Source organism: Carassius auratus, chromosome 11 (assembly GCF_003368295.1).
Source record: "Carassius auratus strain Wakin chromosome 11, ASM336829v1, whole genome shotgun sequence".
NCBI lineage: Eukaryota > Metazoa > Chordata > Actinopteri > Cypriniformes > Cyprinidae > Carassius > Carassius auratus.
This window is the reverse complement of record NC_039253.1, coordinates 6,811,279-6,829,865: the sequence shown is the minus strand read 5'-3', so window position 1 is coordinate 6,829,865 and position 18,587 is coordinate 6,811,279. Positions and strand designations below refer to the sequence as shown.

General features: G+C 36.8%; 1 protein-coding gene across 1 annotated transcript; it reads left to right on the top strand.

Annotated features, from left to right (window-relative positions):
• The first annotated feature begins 813 nt into the window (after positions 1-813).
• Positions 814-16,561, top strand: LOC113110880 (tumor necrosis factor receptor superfamily member 5). The gene is made up of 9 exons (XM_026275146.1): positions 814-957; positions 8,274-8,370; positions 9,381-9,506; positions 12,331-12,489; positions 12,956-13,046; positions 13,128-13,429; positions 14,269-14,349; positions 14,513-14,547; positions 15,730-16,561. Exons 1-9 carry the CDS (start codon positions 895-897, stop codon positions 16,129-16,131), a joined length of 1,356 nt encoding a protein of 451 aa, XP_026130931.1. The 5' UTR covers positions 814-894; the 3' UTR covers positions 16,132-16,561.
• Positions 16,562-18,587: the final 2,026 nt, after the last annotated feature.

Below are 18,587 nucleotides of genomic sequence, written 5' to 3'. Positions count from 1 at the left end.
CTGTTTCTCAGGAGATCAAAGTATCTCAGGTTCTTTCGTCCTTACAATACTTTACTATCAAAGTTATTTAAAATGATCAGGATGAATTTGTTCCGACACAGTTTAACTATGAGTTCTTGTCATATTTTATTACCACCTTCTGAACTATAGAGAATAATCTGTGATAATCTGAAATGTTGAAGGTGTCTGAATACATTATGGTTTGACTGTATCTATTTAATAAATTAAGTTAACAAGCTAACATTATACATACTCTTTTGTTTTCTGTACCCAATATTTTAAAAATGTACAAATGCAATAAAAATGTTGGTATTGATACTCAGTATCGGCAAGTAGCAAAAAAATAAAAAATAAAAGTATCGGTATCGGGCGATTACTAGAAAAAGAGGTATCAGTGCATCTCTAGAATATAATTTATTCTTGAGATACTGAATTTTTAATTTTCCTAAACTGTAAAATAAAAAAATAAAAACTCTTGAAATATTTAAGTTTGTGTACAATGAATCTACAATTTTATTAAATTACAAAAAATATTTAAATATTCTGATATTCTAATTTTTTTTAGATGCACCTGTATATATCTATCTTTTATAAGGAATTTATATTACTGAAATTTTCCCATAATTTGCTTAGTGACATAGAAACAGTTCAGAGCACCGGTTATATCTCCTTCATTTACCTCATAAGTTTTTTTTTTTTTTTTTCTGATTCCTCATCTTAGGGTTGAATTGTGTTTTTGACATGAGGATGAGCTCGTGTCTCTCAGAGGTTTGCTATGCTGTGTGTTTTTGTCAAACACGCAGTCGCTTCCTGGTTACAGGGGGACTGCCGTGGAACATTTCCGGGAGTGATGGTCAGTGACTCGAGTTCGGTCGCGCAGGTCGCTGAAGGATCATGCTGATTTTCATCTCACGGTTATTATTTATGGCGGCGATGTGGCATGTGGCAAACGGGAAGGTAACGAACAGGTTTATATGTGTTGCTGACTACGCAATGTAATGATTCATTCTTATACTTTACATGACTTTCACAAGTGTGTTTTGATACGGATGAAACGATTCTTCTGAAAAACACTAAACGAAAAAAAAAAATAACTTATTCTCGGATCCTAAGTGTGTGTCGTAGAAATTAAAAATAAATTTATTTTCAGTTATGTTCTGTTCTTTTGCTTTTGGAGTTTCCAGCAGAGGCTGCGTGCTTGGCTGCTGTCTCAAATCTTAGTGCGCTGCCTACTGTTTTGATTGTCACGTGCATAGGCTACTTTAGTGCGCTTTCTACCTAGATCTAGTATGCTGCCTACGTTGAACATTGTGGGTGGTATAGTGACCTAATGTACTACACATCTTGACATCTTATATAGGAATTATAGACATCTTAAAACAGTGTATTGTATATTAGCATTTTGGACAGATATATATATATATATATATATATATATATATATATATATATATATATATATATATATATATATATATATATATTTACCTATATATACGTATATACCTGCCTACCTATATGGCATTTTTAAATCATAATGTAACTGCCTATAAACAGCATTTTTAAGTGTTTCTGGCAAAACAAATTGAGCTGGTATTTCACAGCACATTTGGCCACAACATTGGAAAAACTAAGTGAGTCACCCACCCAAACTGCATTCTTTTGCGTCATGGTTATTTTAAAAAGTAGCATGCTTAGATAACATTTTGAGCATATTGGCCACTAATGTACTTAGACTCTTTTGTTTGGTCTTCATCAAAACCAGCAAGCTTGTCTACCTAGGTGGTATTTTTGTGAACGTTGGTCTACATGATCGAGCATCCTGATATACTGCCTAGATAGCATTTCTGATTGTCTTTGGCAAACCAAAATGAGCTGGGCATTATAAGACCCTGTTGAAAAAACAGCATATGCTGTAAATTTGTTTGTCAAGATTAAATTTGTCCTGTTTCATTTAATCTATTCATAATCACTGACACGTGCGAGTGGAGAGGCTTTGAGGATGAGGGCGTTCTGGTGCAGGTTAACAGTTTAAGCAGGTCCTTAGTTGATCATGAGCTGATCTTTGCTTAGGAACAGCACCTGACCAGGACCAGCTTAAAGCAGCGGAAACCAGCAGTCATGCCGGAGACCCGGTTCGAGCCCCGCTCGGAGCGAGCCGTTGCTGCTGCTGCTCTCGTTCAGTTTCAGCCTCGGGATCTGATTCTGGATCATAAATAAACGGCTGAATCTGATTGTTAGCCATGGTTTGTTTTGGTTGGTTTTGTCCTCACGGTAATGTCACAGCTTCCACATGCTCTCAACACAAAAGCCTACTGGCGCTCGTGATTCTTTAGCTCCGCCCACACGTCACGCCTCCAGCCGGTTATGTTTTTCTGGGAAAAATCGGTACAGACTATCTTTCTCTTATGAATATAATAAAACTAAAGACTTTTTGGAGTTATGAAGGATGCAGTACTACTCTATAGGTACTCAAGATTAACAGGATATTGAGTGAAAACGAGCATTTCACCCCCCCTTTAAACACCACTTACTTATACTTGTCATAATGCGTATAAAGCCCACAGCCAGGGCCGGAAGTAAAAAATTAAATATCAAAAACGTAACCATACATGGTAGACTCAAAACCAGCTGCGGCTGTACTAAGCGATAGTATATGCTCATATAAACGCCAAAAGTTCATGGGGCACTAACCTTGTTTTGAGATAAATGCCTTTTATTCGTGATGTCTTTGCATAAGTACTTCATTACCCACAATCCTGAACAATCCCACAATCCTACAGTGATGCATCCGATTGGTGGAACTCGTGTAACTGTCTGGTTAAACCCCGCGAAGGTCCGTGAAGACTGAAGATCATTAATAAAAAAATAAATAAAAACCTGTGTTGTAGACTTATCAGTGCAATCATGATCTCCTTGGCTGCCATGATGGCTTTTTTTCAAGGAGGAAAACAAAAGTGTTCAAAGAGGTGAAAACCACTTCAGATAGGGTCATGTAATGGTAATTGAGTGAAGCGTGTCCGAGGGTCAGCTTGTGGGTTTCGAAGGGCCAGCATGAGGAACAAGACCTACAAAGTTATGGTGAGTTTTGCAGGGAGGTTGGTAACGTTAGTTAGCATTTTCGTCCACTTTAGCTAGGCTACTGTAGCCTTCATATGGTATGAGTCATATCAAGCATTTTATAATGCCACTGTCAAAACAATATTTACCCTAGGCATACCGTTTTGTCAATTTACTGAACATTTGTGTAATGCCAACGACGTGTTGACGACTGAGCGGTGATTGCAGTCAGGTACAAAGCACTGCACCATTGCTGACGTTATCAGTAACCACTTTCACACACGCACACAATATAAAATACACGAAGATAAATATAAAAATCAATACACAGTACCTATATAAAACACTATTTATTTACACAATTAATACTGAAAGAACTGCTATTACTGCACATTCACTATATAAAATAAAATTAACTGGAGGAAAAAGTTTGCGCGGCCGTCCTCGGATTTGGAAGTCACTCAAAAGGCTCGTTCGGGGTTGCGGCTTCAGTCGAATTCAGTGAGGCGTGGTGGTTTATGGGATGAGTAGGTCCTTCGCTTGGAAATGAAAATATGTACACAGTCTTGTACCTTTAACTTTTTTTGGATTTTCTCTTATTTTTTAATAAGATTTATTTTTAAAGGGGGGGTGAAATGCTCGTTGTCACTCAATATCCTGTTAATCTTGAGTACCTATAGAGTAGTACTGCATCCTTCATAACTCCAAAAAGTCTTTAGTTTTATTATATTCATAAGAGAAAGCTAGTCTGTACCGATTTTTCCCGGAAAAACACGAGCGTCTGGAGGCGTGACGTGTGGGCGGAGCTAAAGAATCACGAGCGCCAGTAGGCTTTTGAGTTGAGAGCATGTGACAGCTGTGAAGGCTGAAACTGAACGAGAGCAGCAGCAGCAACGACTCGCTCCGAGCGGGGCTCGAACCCGGGTCTCGAACCCGGGTCTCCGCATGGGAGGCGGACACACTAACCAGGAGGCAGAGATATTTGAAGCAGTTTTACTCACCGTATGCGGTTCCAACACACGATCGTGACCCTTTTTCGTTGGGATTGCATTATCCTTAAGAAATGAACGATATGCAAATCCGGCGTCAAACTGGGCCTTGTTTGTAAAACAAGCATCTTCGAAATGCAGGGAACAAACAAAAACACTTGCACAACTCCATTGATGCTCTGTAAAAATAAACTCCATCCACTGGTCCCTTAATGCTGTTTCTCTTTTGGTAATCTGTGCAGGGTTGTCTTGCCCTGGCAACCAAAAACACACTCCTTTTGGTGACATTTCGCGACGCTCTCGCTCTGATCAGTGAGTCTGTGCTCAGCCTCTCAGTGCCGTGCTATACGGGAGCGAGCGCTCTTCTGACAAAAAGTGCCCTAGGACCCATATAAGGAAATTCCGCTCCATCTAACGTCACACAGAGCCATACTCGGAAAAAACCTTCCGAAACTTGTGACAAACCGGAAGGAGTATTTTTGGAACAAAAATACTCCTTCAAACATACAACTTAATTTTTGAAACTTTGTCCATGTTTAGCATGGAAATCCTACTCTTTAACAGTGTAAAAAACTCAGTATGCATGAAATAGCATTTAACCCCCCCTTTAAGACGGATTTTTCCGAAAGTCAATGGGAGAAATGAATGGGAAATTTACTTGCGGCACCAAAGCTCTCTCGGGCTGTGGGCGGGACTGTGATGCTCTATATGTGAAACCCAGCATAATGCCAATCTATATGGCCTCTTTTAGTGAAAAACCGAGTGACCTTCCTACCTAGATGGCATCATGAAGCATGATATACTACCTGCATGGACTGGCAGAACAAAGTCTGAAACAATCGACATGGGAATTTATTTTTTTAAGAATCTTTTTCTACTTCAAAGTTTTGTGGAATGAAAAAAATTCTGTGGATGTTCTTTGTGGAACCCTTGATGCCAATAGAGAAATTTAAGAGCATAGGTATCTTAAACATTTTGGGTATGATGGGCATAGTAGGCGAAGTCTGTTCATCTACAGTGCCTTCATAGACAATATTATTGGACATAAGCATCTGGAAAAACCCAAGGAACCCTACAAATACCGCAGTTCTTGCCATCATAACCCAGTGAGCAGCATCTTTGGGTAACATAGGGTGATAAGCTGCCTACCGCAAGTGCTGTTCAGAAAGGAAGTATCCACTGTAATGTCAAATCGTTTTCTAGCTACTTCTTGTGGTCTAGATTGAGAAGGTGGGGAGTTCACGTATATCACAGTTTAGAACACATCCGCGTACTTTACCAAATATCAAGCAGGAATGTAAATGAAGTCTTGTTAAACAGCCATGTTTCTGTCTCTTCAGTCTACTTTTTAAAAACTTACACCGCAGGTTCCACTTACTCGGCTTGTTATAATTTCATGTACATGATCTACAAGTCATGGGAAAATAAACCTGCTTTGACTGAAAAATTTGCTGAAGCTCTGAAAAAAAAGAGCATGCAGTTCCTTAAATAATAAAAAGATTCATGCACAGATTACTGAATAATATTGATTAGGTTGCATGCATTTTGACAAGAAACACGTGTCTGCTTTTTGCATGCATGTGCATAAATGTGTTTGAGCTTTTAGGTGTAACCTAAAACCTTTTTAGTGAGGCTTTAACTCCGGTTTGGTTGGTTTACAAGGATGCTGATACAGTAAAGATAAGCACTCGGTCTCCGTATTTCAGTAAAGCGTACTGTTCATGTATATGTGGGTCGTTTCCCAGTAACACACCTCAGCAATTTCCTCTTAACATCTTCAGCGTTTGTCGTTTGACTGAGAAGACGTCAGCGTCAGTGGTTTTAGAGGTGATACAGTCATTTTTCGTAACATCTAATCTGTTTGATTATCAGGATGTGGATTTCTCGCAGAAATTGTTTTCATCAGCTGAAATTTTGATTTGATGTTGACTTAAATGATAGACCTTTTAGCTCAAACGGTTTCTTTCGGCCAGTTATAAATGAGTCATCTGTCTGAACACACCACATTAATTGAGTGTGTCATTCAGTTGCGACAGATCTTAAATCATTCTGTGCATTTTGGTTTGTGGCAAAAAGCGCAATCCTCTGGCAACTTCCTTTTTTAGATGCAGAGATCAGTAATAGTGCTGACAATCTGTGAGCGATCTTGCTGAATCCACCTTTAACCATGTGAGGGTTCACACTGGGAAACCGTGGGAAATACTAGGCCTTTAAAATGTGATTTGTAATGATTTCTCATTATTTCTCATCTCATCTTACATCGATTCTAAGGTTTAATGTGAGCTGGATATGGTTTGTAAAATTTGGTTTGGTGGATATCAAACAATCTGGAAAAATAAAAAGTATAAATTCGCAATTGAGACTTTTTTTTCTCAAGATTGGATGAAATAAACTAGCAATTTAGATTATGTATATCTTTTTATAAACCCGTAATTGGAAAAATATAAACTTTTGTGAGTTTATATCCCACAATTCTTACTCACAATGGTGAGTTTGTTGCATAAAAACACTGAGTCAGAATTGCGTGGTGAAAATTTTGAGATATAGTTGAAAGTACCTTCTTTTTACTTTTTCTTCAGTAGCAGAAGTGTGCTTCCATACAAATATGATATTCATATTAAGAAATATCACAAATGACCACTTGGTAAATTTGATTTGTGGGAGGTTTTGAAATCAAATTTGAAGCTGGACTTTTTACAAAAGTCCCTTTGCTTTTCCTCTGAACAGCTTGTCTGGTTTCCCGATCTGATGACTTTCCCAGTCATTGCTGTTTTTTCCTCACCAATTTGCACGTTATCATTTAGCTGGCCAGTCATTTCCTTCTGATTTCACTTCTGCTTTTGATCTCCTCTGCATACCCAACATTCATTTGGGGTTCTGCATGGACACCTACTGCACTCATACACCACAATCTGCAGAGTCTCAATGCATGCAAATCTGTCAGGACAGACCCAGTTTAGTGGTCAGAACTTGCAAAATAAAAAAATAAAAAAATCTTTTCATCTTTGCCACTCGTCTCTATTACCCTTGGCCCATTTTGGCCATTCGTATCGGTCCACGGCACTTTCCACTGCAAAAATAAAATGCGTGTGTGGTTGACCTCATAACTGTGTAGGCTAAAGGAAAGTAGAATATAAAGTCATTTACTTCAGTCTGTCATTTCCAAATCCTACTGACCAGCGTGACAATGTCATATTCTGTCAATGTCAGATTTCTCAGATCAGTAAATTCTGTGCCAACATCTAAACTATAAATGTCCCGTTTCCTTTCAGTAAATTGTGATGTATATTCATATCTACATTTACATCAGCAACAGCACGGAAATCCCCATATTAGTCAAATACAAATGATATCAAAGATTTGAATGTTTAAAATTAATAGTTATCCTTCCAGTGGTGAGTCTTGTTTGTTGATATCAGCTAGTGGTTAATATTATGCTAAGATTTATATAATTTATATGATTTTTAGTGCTGTCAAACAATTAATCACGATTAATCGCATCCAAGATATTTTTTTTGTTTACATAATATATGTCTGTGTGCTGTGTATATTTATTATGCATATATAAATACACACACATGCCTGTGTATATTTAAGAAAATGTTTACATTTATATATTAAATATATTTATATATGATATCAATTATATAAATATATATATATACGTGTAAATATTTTCAAAACATATGCTGTATATGTGTCATTTAGCTGAAAACCGAACCTGAAAATAAAACGAAATTAAGGTAGTTTAAGTTCTTCGGGAAATGAGCCGCCTCTCAATATTTTAGCAAAACCTTTTTACATCACCAAAAATGTTTTTCATTCATTTATAAAGTAGATTCTTGCTGACACAAAAGATTGTTCATGTTAATTTGCGAAGCGGGTAAAATGATCATGATCAAAATGACTAAATATCAGTCAAATACTCGGCTTGGCTGATATCAGTTTGTCACTCGTTAATGAGCTAATCTGAAATTACCACATCTGCATTTTCAGGTATGTTTTTCATGTCAGTTAACCTTGTGCAAAGGCCAAGTAAACTGTCCCACGCTAAATGATCTAGTACCAGTATTAGCATCCTTTGGAAAAGACTCACAGAGAAGACGTATATTGTGACTATGAGGAAGTGGTGGGCAGTGTTACAGTCACAAGACAAGAATCAGTTCCTGATAGTCCAGGGAAAATATCAGTAATATTTTTGTCTTTTCCCCTTTGTTTTCATAGACACCTCTGCCATATGAATCAGCTGGAATATGTAATAATGCATCCTCCGAATATTACGTCAAACAGCAGAAACTGTGCTGCAGTAGATGCAAACCAGGTAGGTCATAAAGCACAGATAGCGTACAGTAGGAGAGAATGTAAACAGTTGTGTTGTAATCTACAAGCAAATATCACTGTTTTTGTGACATTTTGAACATTTTGGCCAGTTGCATAAACTACTTCAAGACTGGTCATAACTTTTTTTTAATTCAGTTTCATAAAATAGTATACTGGTCTAATTGAAATCTGAAATGACTGATTACTACTTGGTTAACTGCTAGTTAAGCATGGAATAAACTACACAATTTTTGCCCCAATTTTCCTCCGAGCAGATTTGAGTTAACAGATTTTGATAGAAAATCGCGTAGTGTATGATGGTCACAGACTCAGATTTTTAGCTTCAGACTGTAGATCCACCCAGTCGGAGGAGATCAAACATGTTTGATATTTTAAGCCAATTTTAGAACTCATATTGTCTTCATTTGTCAATCGTCACGTTTCTGTGTGGCCAGTTTTTCTCTGTCACCATTTACAATGTTGGTAAGTGTATGAAGGCTAGTGTTTTAAAAATCTGTTCAGATTTTAAAAGTCGTGTAGTGTATTCCAGCTTTTAGCCAAACTAGTTCTTAAAGCCCTGAACACACTGCACGATGTTCACTGGTACAATCCACGTTTACTGACCAACCAATAAAACTGCAACATGAAATTAACGCGTCATGGCGCTAAAACATAAAACTCTTATGTTCTCTTAAGTTCTTATGCCTTCCTCTTTCGCCGCTTCCACTTTTGTCGGCACACATAAAAAATACATCAGCTAAAATGTGATTAACATGCTTTTTCTGTACTACTAGCACACGCTGATAATGCTTTATTCTTCTATAGTAACGTGTTGTAGCGTATGAGTCAATAGATGTCATGATCGTACAGTCTACACACGTCGTAGCCAAGTTTATTAGATCCATGTCACATATACAGGATTGCTAAAATCATGCAGTGTGTTTTGGGCTTAAGATAAAGTCTTAACATTGTCACTAATTCATAACAAAAAAGTATTTATATTTACTCTAGGGACTCACCTGGTGACTAAGTGCACTAGTAATTCGGACACCATATGTGAACCCTGCCAAGATGGAAATTACGCAGAAACAATTAACCATTTTCCCAACTGTTTCTCTTGTCGAAAGTGTAAAGATGGTGAGTTGACTATTTTAATAAAACACCCCACTGTCAAAAAGGCTTGTTTCATTAGTAATCTGGAATTGGTGTACATCTAAGGGTGTTTTCACATATAGTTTGTTTTAAAGAAATCAAACACAGCTCACTTAAAGGGTTAATTCATCCAAAAAATACAATTCTGTCATCAGTTACCCTCAAATAGTTCCAAACCCATTCTTTGAGATATTAAGATATTTTTGATTAAATCCGAGAGCTTTCTGGCCCTCCATAGACAGCAACACAACTATCATGTTCAAGGTCCATAGGTAGTACATTCTTAATATAGTCCATGATATGACATCAGTGGTTCAACCATAATTTTATGAAGTTATGAGAAAACTTTGTTTGCAAAGAAATAAAAAAATAACAACTTATTCAACAATTTCTTCTTAATTTTATCAATGTCCTCACTGAGCTTCTTTACCTTGAACTTGGTAGTTGTGTTGCTGTGTTTCGAAGATGAATAAAGGTCTTAAGTGTTTGGAATGACATGAGGTGAGTAATGACAGAAATGTTTAACTATCCCTTTAAGGGAACTAGAAAAGGAACCAGATGAAAGTGAACTTGTTTTGAAATTATGTTATGTGCACAAATTTTCTCCACACATAGGATAATTCTAATATTTTAATCTGAAACAATATATATATACATACACACACACGCATATATATATATATATATATATATATATATATATATATATATATATATATATATATATATATATATATATATATATATGTTAAATGTTTTTATACTCTATTGTTTTGTTCCTCTGTTTACACATCCCCTTACGCATTTTGGTATAATCTGTTTGACAATATTCAATGAAAGAGAGCATGGATACTGCCTGAAAAAAAAAATTGTATTTCTAATAAAATTTAGACTTTGCCTAGATTTAATGTCCATGTTTCATTACCCCCATTAAGTCCTTTAAAGGGATAGTTCACCCAAAAATGAATATTAAACTATAATTTACTCACCCTCTAACCCTCCTTTACAGTTACAAAGTCATTTGTTGACTTGTTGATATTTAGTAGTACAATAAAAAAGTCATCTATCATAAAATGTGCATCACACATGGTTCCGGTTCATAAAGGCCCACTGAAGTGAAACACAGCATTTGTGTAAGAAAAATATCTATATTTAAAACTTTATAAACTGTCATCCCTAGTTTCTAGTAACTGTCAAACGCGCATTCATGAGAGAGCGAGGGATAACGTAGGGGAATACGGTGACAAATGCAGAAGTGATTAACATGGAAGCACAGAGGAGAGAGCAAAACAAAGTCACAAATTAGAAGTACAAAATGAGGATTTGTAATGTTTCCTTTGCTCTAAACAAAACTTAGTTCTCTCATATTAGGGGAAAGTCATGGCATAATGGTTAGAGAGTTGGTTGTGAGGTTGAGTCTCGGGCCGGCAGAAATTGTAGGTGGGGGGAGTGCATGTACAGTTCTCTCTCCACATTTAATACCAGGACTGAGGTGCTCTTGAGCAAGGTATTGAACCCCCAACTGCTCACCGGGCGTCACAGCATAAATGGCTGCCCACTGCTCCGGGTGTGTGTTCACAGTGTGTGTGTGTGTGTTCAATGATGTATGTGTGCACTTTGGATGGGTGAAATGTAGAGCAGAAATTCTGGGTCACCATACTTGGCTGTATGGCACATCACTTTCACTTTATTTATTTTTTTTCACTGGAGCTTATGCTAAGACAATACCCTACATCATCCGCTAGAACACCACTCTCTCATGAATGCGACAGTTAGCAAAGATAGAAATTACGGTTTCTAATGTTTTAAATATAGATCTTTCTTAAAAAAATGCATCAGTTTGGTTCAGGAGGCTTTTATTCTAACCCGTGGAGCACTTTTTCTGATGGATGGATGCACTTTATTGGACTTCAAAATCTCAACACCCATTCACTCCCATTATAAAGTTTGGAAGAGCCAGGACATTTTTTTATGTTGCTCTGATTGCATTTGTCTGAAAGAAGAAAGTCATATACGATGACTTGAGGGTGAGTACGGTTCGCTTTTGGGTCCTTTTAGGGGATCTGAAATCACCAAGCTCTGTTTAAAGGGATCAAATGAACTAGGTTTGAAAACACCCTAAAAGAAATAGCTCATCCCAAATTCTTCTGGCCTTCCAAACCCTTATGAATTTCTTTTTTTGGTAAACCACAAAATGTGAGCACCTCACTTTTCTGCTCAATGAAAGTGAATGGTGAGCAGAGGCTTTCAAGCTAAAATGACTTAAATCTTTGGCTATTCCTCACACAAAGCTACAGTCAAAGATGACAGAATTTGCATTTTTGGATGAACTATTTCTTTAAGTAAAAAATGAAATATAAATTGACATATTAAGTGTAAACGACATGCTGATTTCCACAATTTATTAATTTGAGGACCGTTTACCATATCGTTTTATATCGCTTATGAATTTACAGGAATGCTTTACAATAACGTCCCATTAATTCAATAATAATGAACTGTACTTTTTTACAGTATTTATTAATCTTTGTTAGCTTATAAAAAAACAATTGTTCTTTGTTAGTTTAGTTTAAATAAGGTCTATTAAATAATATTGACTTTAATATTGCATTTTGCTGAAATTAATATTTACTTTCATAAATGCTTCAGAAGTGTTTGTCATTCTTAGTTCATGTTACCTAATATAATTAACTAATTTTAACAAATGGGACCTTATAGTAAAATGTTACCGAATTTTCTTGTATTATTATAATATAATTTTTTTTTAATTAAATATCTAACGGACTTGCTGTTCATTTCTTCTGGTTAGGGAAAGGACTGATTTATGGCAGAATCTGCTCTGCTGATACCAACGCTGTTTGCATTTGCAAGCCTGGAATGTACTGTTCTAAACTTAATTATGAAGAAGAGTGTGAGGAATGTAAAAAATATAGACCCTGCAAACCGGGTGAATATGTCGCCGATCAAGGTAAGAGGCAAAATGATCTAGCTATTGTACACAAACACTATCATGTGTGTAGTCAGAACTGGAGTTGTGTAGCCTTTAGTCTATGTCTGTTAGCTCTAAACTCACCAACACAAGTAAAAGTTGACGAAATTCACTTTTAACACATTCACAATCACAAAAAAAATAAAAAATAAATAATTTAATAATAATACATATATATACATATATATATGGAGAGAGAGAGAGAGATTTTTGTCCAATAAAATGCTCTAGTTTTCAAATGCCCTTGCCCTCAATATCTACATCCTTTAAAACCACAAGTAAGAAATGAGTTCCAGTTCTTGGCTATTTAAACTAGCATTTTAATTGGGAAATAAGTCAATTTATCCAGTCAAATACGTAAAGTCATTTGTTGCATTATTTGAACATTTGTGTTAATAGGCTAGTGTCATGTGTTATCATCATTTTGCTGTGTTTGTGAATGCAGGCTCACCTAGATCTGATGTCAAGTGTGCATCGTGTCCACCTGGAAAGTTTTCAAACCACAGTAATGCTGAGCAGTGTGAACCACACACAGAGTAAGATGCAAACGGAAATAAAAACTCACTACTTACAAATACACACGCATGCATATGGCTTATTTGTCTTTTCTCTGTTAGATGTGGAGGCAGGTCAGTTTTAAGACTTGGCAACTCTACAACTGACACAATGTGTGAGATGACGTCACCACCACCAACAACAACAACAACAACAACAACAACGACGGCTCCTCTTCGGAGTTCATCCAAGCATCCTCAGCCAAAACAACCGCGTGAATTATTGAATCAAACAAAGGAACCACAGCACATGGATACGACCTTCACCACATCTCTGTCTCCACCGAGCAGCGTGGCACCAAGCACATTAACAATACCCAATGAAATTCGGCCCCCTGACTCAAAAGAAATGATCTACTACATTGGTAAATATGAGGCCATGTCAAGTTCATCTAGTATTATTAATAGAATGTTTGTTCAAATAAACAAACATTTTTAAATGTTCCTAGTTGTTTCAGAACGTTCAGAAAACATTCAAAAGTAAAATTTCCAGAATGTTTGTAAAATGATCAAGTGGAATGTTCCTTTACTGTTCAAATATGACATTTTTAAAACATTTTAAAAAGTTAAAGTTTTGACTTTTTAGAGAACATTCAGAAATAACATTTTCATAACTCACTGGGAATGTTAGCAGAATGTTTTTAGAACATGTTTTGTTAGCTGGATTTATATCATTCGCAAAGAGTATTTTTACCACAATTTGCAGTTCCCCAATTCTGAACAATCACGGATAATGTAATTTTTCATCTGTAATTGTGCTGATAAACATGATTATAAAAAAAAAAAAAGATGAAATAACGCTGAATGATAGCTTTGACAACAGTGTAATAACATTGTAGCTCACAGCAGGTCTTTTTCAAAGATTTGGGAGTTATCGTTAAAAAATTATTTCCCTTCTGGAGAAAATGAGACTTTTGTTTCATTTCCAGAACCAGACCATTGCACAATATGAGTGATAGTATTTAAATTTACTCCATGGAGATTCTTTAAAGAATAGTATAATAGAACCATATTCATAAAACATGGTACTTTTGTAAGTGAACCATTAATCTATGTTATGAGTTTGTTATTCATATATCTGCCAACGAGTGACTTTGTGATGCTTTGCTTGTTCATTGTTTGAATTGTTTCACATTTCCTTCCTCCCTTGCTATCGCTGTTGACCTTTCTTCTCTGATTCTGTCTTTTTCTCTGCTCTCTCCAGTCATTGTTGCTTGCGTGCTGGTTTTGCTGACGTTGCTGGCAGTGATGGTGATTATCGCTTGCAAGTTACGAAAGAGGAACGGTACTGTGGCATTTTCATTTCAAATTTCAGAAAATTGATTTCGGTTGCTGAGTTAAACGTTATCAGCACTTTAGATTCAGATTAGCTTCTCTTGTAATCAGCATCATTAATTATGTGAAATAAACGGCTTAGGTGACAACTTTTCACTTCGTTCCTCCTGCAGGTTTACAAAGGTATCATATCACAGATGCCAACAAGGTAGGCTTTCAAGTTCGTATGGCTTATTAAGTACTGCATTCAATAGAAATTGCGGTCACACCTTATTTTAAGGTTCAGTTATAGCTATTAACAAACTAACTATTAACTATGAATTTTGCCTCAATAAACTCCTTATGTGCTGCTTATTAATAGTTAGTAAGGTACTTATTAAGGTAGTTTAGAAACTGGTAGATTTAGGGATGTAGAATATAGTCCTGGAAAATATGTGCTTTATAAGCACTAATAAATTAATACTAATCATGTTAATAAACTAGTCCATAGAGAGAATTGGTCCCTATACTTAAGTGTTACAAAAATGGCAAAATTAAGGTGTGACTGTTGGAAAAGAAATTGCTCCTTTGATTTACAGAAGTAATGTGAAGAATTAAGTAATCAGGAAACTTTGCATCTCCAGTAGCACTGTTTTCCAGAACTGCAAATGACCTGAAGCTGAAGTGTCTTGAAGTACACACTTGATGACTGATTTTTAAGGAAGGACAGATTTAGGTTGTGAGTCAGACAACAGGGGCGGTGGGAGGGAGTCATGGTGTGATCTGCTACTAACAGTGAGCATGATGGACTTACGAACTCCAAAAACCAAAAGTCCCTCTCAACCTCTTCATGTACTTCACCACACTTCACACAATTTTGACTTAGATTTAGCATGCTGAATCTTTTTTGGCCCGTGTGAATATGAAAAGCTGTGGTTCGGAACTGATAAAAAATATGATCAACTTGCCTAATAATTATGCGTGCATAGAATACTAACATACTACTCCTACTGTTTCTGCTAAATATAGATGCATATCTAGTGTTCTTTCATAGACAGAAATAGCATACCACTCCTACTTATAAAGATATATTAAAAGTGTAATTCTTATTTTCTTCCATTTAAAGGAATAGCATACTAGTAAACTACTCTTACTATTTCAGAAAAGGTAGTATGCTAGTTTGCCATACTAAATCTATCTCCTCTAATACAAATTATGCAGTATATTGTACAACAGCTAATCCTTCAAACATTACTAATTTGTTACATGACCTCATTTCCACATTGCATATTTAACTCATGCATTTATCATCTAATGCGTTTTTGCATTAGTCTAATCAATTAATGTGGAAGAAGATCAGATAAAGCACATTGTCATTTCATCACTTTCCCATCTCGTGTTCTCTCTTCAGATGGAGCAGGATGCCTCAGCGAGCAGCACGCCTGACTGTCAGCACCTGTTACCCATCGACAGGTGCCAGAAGGAGCCGTCCATGACTTCATCGGACAGCCAGAGTCAGCCAGACTCCGGTCACAGCAGCGCTGACTGGCTGGAGCGCACCAGCCAGGAGTCCATACCAGAGCAGCCATCTGTCTCCAGCCCCATGGTCAACCTCAGCATCACGGCCACCCTCACCTGCCAGCTGAACCCGACGACAGCGTGCTGCTCCATCCCTCTCAATACATCCGCACGGACACCCCATGTTGAAGCTCCGGTGCCGCTTTCTCAAGAAGAGGTCTGTATATCCTGCCAGCAAGAGGACGGTAAAGAAGCTCTGCAGTCAGTGCAGGAGAGCGGCTCGTGTGTCTTCTGATTGGACTGATCAAATATATATGTTTTAGAAATGCAATGTGATGTTAAACAGTAAAAAAAAAAAAAAAAAAGACATGCATTGCATTATTTCAAAAATAATTATATCACCTTACAAATAAAAATTGCTGGCTCTCCAAGATGTAGATGAGTTTGTTTGAAATGTAGCATTGCATCACTTGGCTCAGCAGTGGATCCTGTGCAGTGAATGGGTGCCGTCAGAATGAGAGTCCAATTTGTGAGCAAGTGATGTCATAATATTTTTTTCCAAATGTGGCCAAATGAAAAACAAACTCATCTTTATCTTTAACGGCCTGATGAATTAATTTTCAGCATTTTTATTTTTATTTTGGGGTGAACTATTGCTTTAATGTGTAAGTCTGACATGTAAAACAGACTGATATGTAAGCTCATGTATTAGTGAAGGGCTAATTGGTGTTTTTCTCCATCCTCCAAGAGCAGGTGGGTTGAAGGCAGATTTTGTTTTGTTTCAAATAAATTGCACATAATTGCTGGCACTTCTAAAAAAGTAATAATTTGCATTAGATTTTATGCCAAAAGTCTATTCACCAAACTCACCAAGTATGTTAAGTTGACAGTACTGATAACTGTTGGCCCTATTGACATATTGGTAGACCACTAATGCAAATTGTTTTTATTAGTGAACTTTTATTGTAAAGTGATATGATTACTATCTCTCTTCAGTAATTATCATTAACATTTGATAAGGACAAAGTTTTTACACCTCACTGATGAGACTAAATCAATGATATTTCCATATGCTGTATATAGATATATGAAGCTAACGCCACCCAGTGGTTGTTAACTGGGCTCCATGTGTTCTCCTGTCATACTGTGTATCTTTTCATACTGTCATATCATTTATAGACTCACTGAATGTGTTTTGTGGGATTATGTGAGATGAATGAATGAGTACAGACTTATATTACTGCACAGGTTGTCCAACACTTTTAGGTGTTATATATCTAAAAATATTGTATTTCTTATATATTATATCTGAAGATATTACAATGGACAATCAACATGTTGTATATATTAAATTGCCAAGTATATTTTCAAATGTTATGGTAGAATATGTATATACTTGTATTTTTTTTTATGTTTTTCAACTTGTAAATTAATAGTTTTTTGTAAAAAATTTGTATATGCACTTTTATAAAGCACAGTTCTATTCACAATTGTCTATATTACATTTTTAATTATAGCTATTATTTTAGCATTACACCTCTTGTTCACCAAAGGATCCTCTGCAGTGAATGGGTGCCGTCAGAATGAGATTCCTTTTTGCCATGAATTGGCTTGATTTATGTATTTCCGTTTACAGAGATCTCATAAACTGACAGCTGTACAAACTACATTGTAATCAAGACCGAACTGTGGTTCTTGCCAGAACATTCATTATTTAGATGCTGTTGGTAGACCACCAGCACAAAGGCAGTTTAAGATTAAAGTATCTTTAATATGAGGCCGGAGGAAAGCCTCCAGCAGGGGATCAATACAGGTGTTAACCGACTTAAGGAATCACAGAAAAGTATCTCTTTAGGAGCTGATTAAATATTGATCATGCCCTCTTTGGCTGTTGTGAAGGTTGCAGTACTCCCACGTTTATATCGCACTCCTCTCTTGAGCGGTGGAGTGTGCTGCTTTCTTTTTCTGAGCATGGAACAAAGTCTTCAGTAAGCCACAGTCTGTTTGTTGTGGGATTGGTTCAGGAAACATGGTTTTCATTTGTAAATTATTAAGTGATTACTTGATTTATTCAGATTGAAAGTAGAAGATTTCATAAACACACGCACGCACGCACGCACACACACACACACACACACACATATATATATATATATATATATATATATATATATATATATACATACACAGTACAGATCAAAAGTTTGGACACACTTTCTCATTCAAAGAGTTTTCTTTATTTTCATGACTATGAAAATTGTAGAGTCGCACTGAAGGCATCAAGGGCTATTTGACCAAGAAGGAGAGTGATGGGGTGCTGCGCCAGATGACCTGGCCTCCACAGTCACCGGACCTGAACACAATCCAGATGGGTTAGGGGTGAGCTGGACCGCAGACAGAAGGCAAAAGGTTCAACAAGTGCTAAGCATCTCTCGGGGAACTCCTTCAAGACTGTTGGAAGACCATTTCAGGTGACTACCTCTTGAAGCTCATCAAGAGAATGCCAAGAGTGTGCAAAGCAGATATTTAAAGCAAAAGGTGGCTACTTTGAACAACCTATACGACCGGGGAAGTCGTGGCCTAATGGTTAGAGGGTTGGACTCCCAATCGAAGGGTTGTGGGTTCTAGTCTTGGGCCGGATGGAATTGTGGGTGGGGGGAGTGCATGTATAGTTCTCTCTCCACCTTCAATCCCACGACTTAGGTGCCCTTGAGCAAGGCATCGAACCCCCAACTGCTCCCCGGGTGCCGC